Source organism: Lithobates pipiens, unplaced genomic scaffold (genome assembly GCF_037356315.1).
Source record: "Lithobates pipiens isolate NorthernLeopardFrog02 unplaced genomic scaffold, aLitPip1_a1.2 Scaffold_3, whole genome shotgun sequence".
Classification (NCBI taxonomy): domain Eukaryota; kingdom Metazoa; phylum Chordata; class Amphibia; order Anura; family Ranidae; genus Lithobates; species Lithobates pipiens.
Window position 1 is genome coordinate 169,254,821 of NW_027507790.1, and position 9,442 is coordinate 169,264,262.

The window sequence follows — 9,442 nt, forward strand, 5'->3', positions numbered from 1 at the left end:
AGAATCGGATCGCATGGGTGTTCACACCATGCGATCCGAGTTTGCAGATCGCACTGCGATATGCGAACTGATCTGGGGGTGTCAGTAACATTTCACTGACACTCCCAGCAGTTCGCATAGGGCAGTGTGAACTGCCGCCGGGAGGCATGCGATGCGGGAACCCGCCGCGCATTCGTGGCGTTCCCGCATCGCTCCAGTGTGAACCCAGCCTAATAAGCGATCGTTTTTCTGATCGCTGTATTAGTGTCACAGGTGACGCTAGTTAGGCAGGTAGGTATTTAGGTTCCCTGCAGCTTTTTATAGCGCCAGGGACCCCCATATACTACCGCATAAAGCCCACTAATTGCCCCCTAGTTAACCCTTTCACCAGTGATCACCATATAACTGTTACAGGTGACGCTGGTTGGTTAGTTATTTTTTTATAGTTTCAGGGCACCCGCCATTTATTACCTAGTCTCACTAGTGTACCCCTAAATTTAGGGGTGTCTACTTTCCAAAATGGGGTCATTTGGGGGGGGGTTTGTGCCATCTTGGTATTTTATGGCCTTCAAAACTGTAACGCCCTTAGAAAGCCTGAAGGCGGTGCTTGGTTTTCGGGGCCCCGTACGCGGCTAGGCTCCCAAAAAGTCCCACATATGTGGTATCCCCGTACTCAGGAGAAGCAGCAGAATTTATTTCTCAAATCGCCTTTCAGGACAACCCCGGAGAGAGTAGCTCCACCTTGCAATCAGGAAACACATGCCCACTTTAAAAACACCTCCTCCTCCTCCATGGCTTCAGTTATTGTGTTTCCTCCTTGGAGGAAGCATGTGCCTGAACCAGGGAGAGCTACACTCTCTGCAGGGGAGTAAGGCTTACCTTTTGTTGCAGGTTGTTTCTCTTTGACCCCCAGCAGCATCTCCACGGGGAGAGGACTCCTGGAGCTCCTGGTCCCGCCATCTCACGGGAGTAAGGACCCTCGGAGTGCCGGCGTCGGGTGCCCGGTGTCCGCTTGTTAGCGCAGGGAGGGCTCTGTTGCTGGCGGAGGCCGCTGCAGGTCAGCGGCATGGCTCCGTTTTCGGCGCCGGGTCCCGGGCGGCGACGGCGTCGTTCACGGTGACGCGCGGGCGCTCTGAGGGGGCGTGGCGCCGTGGTTCAGCGCCTGGAACGCAGGGGTCATGGGGCGGGTCAGGTGACCGTGTGCTTCCGCTTCCGGCCGGCCTTGATGACGCGGCGGCCGGGAAAATTTAAAATGAGAGCTGTTTGTAAAATAGCTGCCTCACTCAAACGATGGAAGAGTGCAAGCCAGCTATGGCGGAGACAGGCGCCCCCAGCACCGGTCCAGCCCAGGTACGTAAGGTGCACTGGCACCCTCTGCTTTACTGTGGGTATGTCTTTGTTTGTTCCCCCCTCTTGGGGGCCTGTCGCTGCAGGTCAGAGGTGGACTTCGCTCTGACCTTTTGCAGCCTAGTTCTGGGGTCTCACTAGTAGGTCTGTTTGGTGGTGGGTCTCTGCACTGGCTTGGTGTTAAGCAACTGGTTGTTGAGAGCTTTTAGTGAATTAAACCTGTATGTCGTTTCAGGAAAAATCACTAGGAAAAGCTAGACCAGGTCAGAGAAAATGTCCTTCCTGCAAAACCCCCCTCAGAGATTCATGGCAGAAGGCAATGTGCAGAAATTGTATCAGAGAATTGGTGGAAGAGGAAACATCTCAACAATATAAGGATTTGTTTTCTTCGGTTAAAGAGCTGACAAACTCTTTGAGTTCAGTCAAGTCCATCCTGATACAAAACCCTCCCGCACAGACCGAGCCTCAGAACTTACCGCCCAGCCCCAGGGCGTCGTCATCCAGACAGGTGGAAACTGAAGAGTCTGGAGACGAAGGGGGTAGTACTCTCATCTCCTTCAGGGATTCTGAGGAGGAGGAGGAAGAGGAAGAAGATAGCAGGGGCTCCAAATTCAAGCTATCACTAGAGGAAGTAGATGATATTTTAAAAGCAATCTACACTACTCTAGAAATTCAGGAAGAAAGAGTACAACTGTCAGTTCATGACAAAATGTACCAGGGGTTGGACGAAACAAAACGGCGAGTTTTTCCTGTCCACAGGGTCCTCTCAGACTCAGTGAGAAAGGAGTGGAAGGACCCAGAAAAAGCCCCTTTCTTCTCTAAAGCTCTCAAAAGAAGGTTTCCCTTCGAAGATAAGGACTCAGAGGTTTGGAACAAGAAACCCAGAGTCGATGCAGCTTTCTCGCAGGTATCCAGACGAACGGATCTAGCCTTTGAAGATATGGGGATCCTTAAAGACCCAATGGACAAAAAAGCTGACTCCATCCTTAAAAAAGCTTGGGATGCTGCGTCAGTCAGTCTAAAACCAGCAATGGCAGCTACGGTGGTGGCCAGGAATCTGGAATGTTGGGTAGAGAAGCTGAAGAGCCATATTGAGGCGGGGACACCCCGCAAGGATCTCTTAGAGTCCTTTCCACTGATCCTGAATGCAGTCAAATACATGGCGGATGCATCAGCAGAATCAGTTAAACTGGCCGCTAGGTCTTCGGCTCTTGTAAATTCAGCCAGGAGAGCAGTTTGGCTGAAAACATGGTCTGGGGACACTGCCTCTAAGGTCAAGCTGTGTGGTCTTCCCTTCTCGGGTGACTTGCTCTTTGGTCCTGATTTAGAGTCTGTGCTGGATAGAACAGCCGATAAAAAGAAGGCTTTTCCAGTTAAGAAAAAGCAGATGGCTAAAAAGAATTTTCGTGCTTTTCAGCAGTCCCATAAAAAAGACCAGGAGCACAAGAGCAGATGGGGTTCACAGAAGGGCAAAGGCAGGGGTGGAGTCCTCTTTAGATCTCCCCCAGAGCAGTCCCCTAAGAACAAGTGACAATATCTCCCCAGTGGGGGGGAGACTGTCAGCTTTTCGCGAACAATGGGACAGGCTGTCTCCAAATCTGTTCGTGAAGAGCGTTGTCGATCAGGGGTACAGGTTGGAGTTTTCAGAACTACCCCCGAGCAGGTTTTATGTGACAACATTGCCAAGGGATCAGGAGAAGGCCTCTGCAATGAAGCTGTTGTTACAGGAGCTGATACAGCAAGAGGTTCTGATTCAAGTCCCAGTAAGCCAGCAGGGCGGGGGTTTTTATTCACATATTTTTCTGGTGAAAAAACCCTCAGGGAAGTACCGTCTAATCCTGAATCTGAAATTCCTGAACAGGTTCATTCGGTACAAACATTTCAGGATGGATACAATTTTCTCCATCACAAAGCTGTTGATCCCAGAATGCTTCATGGCATCCCTGGACCTAAGGGATGCCTACCTTCATATACCAATTCATCAGGCATCGCAGCAGTTCCTGCGCCTGGCATTGAAGGTAGGGAGTTCGGTATGGCACCTCCAATTCAGGGCTCTGCCGTTCGGACTCTCGTCCTCTCCCAGGGTCTTTACGAAGATTATGGCAGAGGCTTTGGAACCCCTGAAATTGAAGGGGATTCCAGTCGTTCCTTATCTGGACGACCTTTTGTTTTTTGCAGACTCCAGGGAGCAGGTCCTAGTCAATCTCCAGAGGGCCCAGTCTCACCTCGAGGGCCTGGGATGGCTTCTAAACCTAGAGAAGTCAATCCTGACCCCCTCACAGGAAATGAAATTTCTGGGGTATACATTAAATTCGATTCTCCAGAAAGTTTTCCTGCCGTTGGAAAAACAGGAAAAGTTACAGCTAGCTGTACAGCGGATACAGAGCAACCAGACAGTCTCAGTCAGGATGGCTATGGCAGTTCTGGGCCTGCTTACGGCAGCAATCCCGGCTGTTCAGTGGGCCAGGTTCCATTCCAGACCCCTTCAGAGGGAGGTTCTGTCAAGCTGGTCCCATCAGGATCCTTTGGAAAAACAGCTAAAAATTTCGTCAAAGACGAAAAGGGCTCTTTGGTGGTGGAGAGACCAGGCAAACCTCTCAAGGGGCCTGGTGTGGACCTTTCCTGTGGACAAGCGCCTTACTACAGACGCAAGTGCCTGGGGCTGGGGAGCCCATCTGGATGGTCAGACATCTTAGGGGGTCTGGTCCAAACAGGAAGCTCAAAGATCATCCAACTGGAGGGAGTTGAAGGCGATCTTTCTGGGTTTAGTGGCATTTCAGCAGAGTTTGAGAGGCCACCATGTTCAGGTGTTGTCAGACAACACAACAGCGGTTACCTACATTATGAAGCAAGGGGGAACCAGAAGCAGGAGCTTGATGGAGCTGGCCAATCTGTTGTTAGCCTGGGCAGAACAGAACACAGCCTCACTATCGGCAGTGCATCTGAAGGGCTCTCAGAATTTGTTTGCGGACCTCCTAAGCAGGCGCAAATTGCTAGAGGCAGAATGGAGTCTGAATCAGGAAGTGTTCCTGATGATCTCCGAGGCCTGGGGGGTTCCTCAGGTAGACCTTTTTGCCAGCCAGCAGAACTCAAAGGTGGACAGATTCTTTTCTCTTCACTGAGGAGATGCAGCAATAGGGTTGGATGCATTCGCTCACCCCTGGCATTACCAGCTGTGCTATGCCTTTCCCCCCTTTCCTCTAATTCCACTAGTACTGAGGAAATTCAGGGAAGAAAGGACAGACTTAATACTAGTCACTCCTTTTTGGCCAAAAAGACCCTGGTTCGCGGGTCTTCGAAACCTAGCCTCGAAGCCCCCATGGAGGTTACCACTCAGAAAAGATCTGTTATCCCAGGGGACAGTAAGTCATCCAGAAGTGGAACTCCTGCAGCTAACCGCCTGGTTTCTGAGGAGGACCTGTTAAAGGCTAAAGGTCTCTCAGATAAAGTAGTAAAGACCCTGCTGTCCAGTAGGAAGGCAGTTACACAGGCAATTTACATGAAGAAGAGCACGGTGTCAGTCTTGGAGTTTCTCCATGAAGGAATGGAGAAGGGTCTCGCAGCCAGTACCCTGAAGACTCAGGTGGCTGCCTTATCAGTTTTCTTTGAAAAGACTTTATCTAAAGAAACTTTAATTTCTAGATTTTTTAGGGCTCTTGCTCGAAATAGACCAGTAGCCCTTAAAGACTTTCCCAGTTGGGATTTGTCTACAGTTTTACAGGGTCTCTCGGGAGCACCGTTTGAACCCTTACAGGAAGCTTCTTTGCAGAAGGTGGTTTTAAAAACAATCTTTTTGGTGGCCATCACCTCGGCCAGGAGAGTCAGCGAGCTCCAAGCTCTAGCTATTACAGAACCCTTCCTTAGAATTTATCAGGACAGGGTGGTACTGAGGACGGATCCAGCATTCCTACCGAAAGTATCCTCAACTTTCCATCGATCACAGGAAATAGTGTTACCTACATTCTCTGCAAGCCCAGCAAATGCAGGAGAGGAAGTTTTTCACACATTGGATGTGAGAAGATGTCTTTTACAGTTTCTGAAAGTTACTAAAGAATTTAGAAAATCAAACGCCCTCTTTGTGATATTTTCTGGATCACGCAAGGGGGAGAAAGCTTCTAAAAGTACGCTGGGTAGGTGGCTTAAGTTGGCTATAACAGAAGCCTATAAAGCAAAAGGAGAAATACCTCCCTCAGGTATTGCTGCCCACTCTACTAGATCCACGGCAGTTTCCTGGGCTGAAAGGGCCGGTGCCACGCCTGAACAAATCTGCAAGGCTGCCACTTGGTCCAGTTATTCGACATTTCTCCGGCATTACCGGTTAGATCTACTGTCTGCAGCAGATCAGGCCTTCGGCAGGAAGGTACTGCTGGCAGTAGTCCCGCCCTAGGGTAAGTTTCTCGGTTATCCTCTCCGGGGTTGTCCTGAAAGGCGATTTGAGAAAGACTCAGTTAGACTTACCGGTGACGGTATTTCTAAGAGCCTTTCAGGACAACCGTTACTTCCCTCCCTAGGTTATGCTTAGTAAATGTATTAAGTTCTACCATGGTGTTGTGCTTTCTGTGCTTTGTTTTCCAGCGTCGGAAGGCCACAATAACTGAAGCCATGGAGGAGGAGGAGGTGTTTTTAAAGTGGGCATGTGTTTCCTGATTGCAAGGTGGAGCTACTCTCTCCGGGGTTGTCCTGAAAGGCTCTTAGAAATACCGTCACCGGTAAGTCTAACTGAGTCTTTTGGGGTGTCATTTCACATATGCCCATGGCATGCGTGAGCAATATATCATTTAGTGACAACTTTGTGAAAAAAAAAAAAAAAAAAAAAAAGTTTGTAATTTTCCCGCAACTTGTGGCAAAATATAAAATATTCCATGGACTCAACATGCCTCTCAGCAAATAGCTTGGGGTGTCTACTTTCTAAAATGGGGTCATTTGTGGGGGTTTTGTGCCATCTTGGCATTTTATGGCCTTCAAAACTGTAATAGGTAGTGAGAAGTGAACTCAAAAATTTACGCCCTTAGAAAGCCTGAAGGCAGTGATTGGTTTTCGGGGCCCCGTACGCGGCTAGGCTCCCAAAAAGTCCCACATATGTGGTATCCCCGTACTCAGGAGAAGCAGCAGAATTTATTTTGGGGTGTCATTTCACATACGCCCATAGCATGTGTGAGCAATATATCATTTAGTGACAACTTTGTGTAAAAAAAAAAAAAAATTTTTTTTTTTGTCATTATTCAATCGCTTGAGGCAAAAAAATAAAATATTCAATGGGCTCAACATGCCTCTTATCAATTTCCTTAGGGGGTCTACTTTCCAAAATGGGGTCATTTGGGGGGGTTTTGTACTGCCCTGCCATTTTAGCACCTCAAGAAATGAGATAGGCAGTCGTAAACTAAAAGCTGTGTAAATTCCAGAAAACGTACCTTAGTTTGTAGATGTGACAACTTTTGCGCAAACCAATAAATATACAATTATTGACTTTTTTTTTACCAAAGACATGTGGCTGAATACATTTTGGCCTAAATGTATGACTAAAATTGAGTTTATTGGATTTTTCTAATAACAAAAAGTAGAAAATATCATTTTTTTTCAAAATTTGCGGTCTTTTTACGTTTATATCGCAAAAAATAAAAATCGCAGAGGCAATCAAATACCATCAAAAGAAAGCTCTATTTGTGGGAAGAAAAGGACGCAAATTTTGTTTGGGTACAACATTGCATGACCGCGCAATTACCAGTTAAAGCAGCGCTGTGCCAAAGTGTAAAAAGACCTCTGGTCATTTACCAGCAAAATGGTCCGGTCTGAAAGTGGTTAAAAAGAGTAAACACAGTTGATTTGATAATAAATGGCTTCAGCCAAACGCTAACCATGAGTGAAAGAAAAGTTTTTGTGTTGTTGTTCATATTCTCTGAAAAATGGCCAAGAAAGCATAAATTCTGACAGGGTATGTAAACTTATGAGCACAACTGTAGATCAGGAAAGCAGTGTGAAGCCAGAGGTCATGGTCTTCATACTTGTTCTTTGTTCATGACTTAGATCAGCATCACAGCCAGGTAATTGACAAGAAGTCAGCAATGGAAGTCTCTGGAGTTTCCTTTAAATATGGGTAAAAAGCAGTTTTGGGGAGAAGTTACATTTCAGCATGAGCTCCTTACTCTGTGATCTTTCCTTTTTATTCTTCCTGCTTTTTGCATATTCAATAGTACCATACAGTGACTCTAGTGGGCAGCTGATGCTTCACTATGCCTGTGGATGTGGATTCCAGAGACTAGATGACAAACATACCTATACTGATAATGTTCACGATGGGCCCCATACACACTATCGGATTTTCTACTGATTTTTGTCTTAAGATTTACCAAAACCATGTAGTGCAAGGGCCTGCCTAATTGCATACACATTGAAACGCCTAAGGTTTTACCTCATATTATATGGTTTTGGTAAATTTGAAGGAAAATATCCAGCAGAAAATCTGATAGTGTGTATGGGGTTTTAGTTACTGTGTTTGCTTTAAACCAACTGTCCTCCATTTTTAAGGGATAAATTCACCTTTCATGACATGTTACACCCATATTCAGGGTGTAACATGTTATGAATGCACCGCCCCCGTGATTCCTACTGTGGCAGCAGACCGGAGGATCTTCTCCCCATGTCTGTTGCTACAATTCAAAAAAGTACTCTGTGAATGGAAAACTACAAGGTTCGGCAGCCTTTGCGGCTTGTAGTTTTCAATAAATTACCATGGCACTGGGAGCGCCATGGTAGTTCATTGAGTCTTCCTGTCAGAATGTCTCGTCTTCCTCATATGAGGTACAAGCAAGCCTATACACTGACATATGTGCAGGAGACCTGCATGGCATCAGCGATCTGGAGCTTAAGGACATTTATCAGAACAAGGAAGCTGTTATACAATTTTGTTCCTTACCAGTAGATTTTTCTAAAATTTTCTATTGAACATTCTAATAGTTATAAAGGTTCCAGTTGTAGTCATGTTTTTATGCCTAATACTCTAGTTAATGCTTTTGTTCTTGTCGCCAACCAGCCTGTCTGGTTTTTCTTGAACGCTCAGTGCCGCCGGCTATAGCTGGAAACACTGATCATTGGGAAGGATCCTCGCCGGCAGAATACAATAGCTCAGCAGAAGTGATTTTCCCCATCCATATCGAATATGTGGATGGGGGGAATCGGTTCGTTTTCTTTCCCAACTGTTTGGCCTGCCTTAAGTTCTCTCTGAGCTCTATGCTGCAGTTTACTGATGCAACAGATCTGAATGGTAGTAGCTTGGATAGTTTCAAGGCTGCAGATAAAAAAAAAAAAAAAGATTAAAAAAAAAAAATCATGCTTCAATAATGTTCTATAATACCTTTTTAAGTAGTAATTTTCCAAGCCGAACAGAATATACAGCTGGATGAGTTATTTAAAATATTCTTTGGGCGGCTGTTCTGTAGATCTAATGCCTGTGAATGCTTGCATTTAGAATGAGGTGTGATCAGCCGTAGCTTGGTTTCCAATTTGCTTCTTAGATTCTTCTTGGATTCTAATTTGTTACCTCTTAAATATATATGTTAACTTTTCTCTTTTTATCTTTTACAGGTTTACATTTGCACAGTGTGTCAGTGTGTCTTCTGTGTGGACTGTGACCTGTTTATTCATGATTCTCTGCATTGTTGTCCTGGATGCACTCACGCACAGCCAAACCCCTCTGTAATATGACAGCACCACCTCCTATGGTTTAAGTCAATTTTTCTCAGCATATACTTTTCAACATACTTTTAGTTTGTACATATTGTAAAAATTTGTTTAACATGTTTCTTAAAAAAAAATTAAAAAATTGCAACATGCACCTTAGCTGGCTGCCATTTCTTCTTTCACGGTTTTCAGTTACTGAACATTGCTAAAGTTTTTGGATACAATGACATAGAGCCTCCTTTAGCACACATTGGGGAATGGCAGGTCAGAACGCACAATCTGTTGGTGCTCTGTGATGTTGTTGAATAATATCTATCAATATATGAAGCACACACAAGAATTCAAAGATAAATAAGCAGGGGAAGTTGGATGCGGGAGACTAAGGATGTAAATTTAATCCCATTCCTGTTTTAGGGATCAGACCAAGTGACTGGTCCAG

General features: G+C 45.8%; 1 protein-coding gene across 3 annotated transcripts in view; it reads left to right on the forward strand.

Moving 5' to 3' along the window:
* Nucleotides 1-9,162, forward strand: part of GTF2H2 (general transcription factor IIH subunit 2) — a 76,799-nt gene extending 67,637 nt beyond the window's left edge. For all 3 annotated transcript variants that reach the window (XM_077462477.1, XM_077462478.1, XM_077462480.1), the window contains exon 16: nucleotides 8,908-9,162. In XM_077462477.1, coding sequence (XP_077318603.1) covers nucleotides 8,908-9,027 — 120 coding nt within the window. In that variant the 3' untranslated portion in view covers nucleotides 9,028-9,162. The remainder of the gene's footprint in view (nucleotides 1-8,907) is intronic.
* Nucleotides 9,163-9,442: the final 280 nt, after the last annotated feature.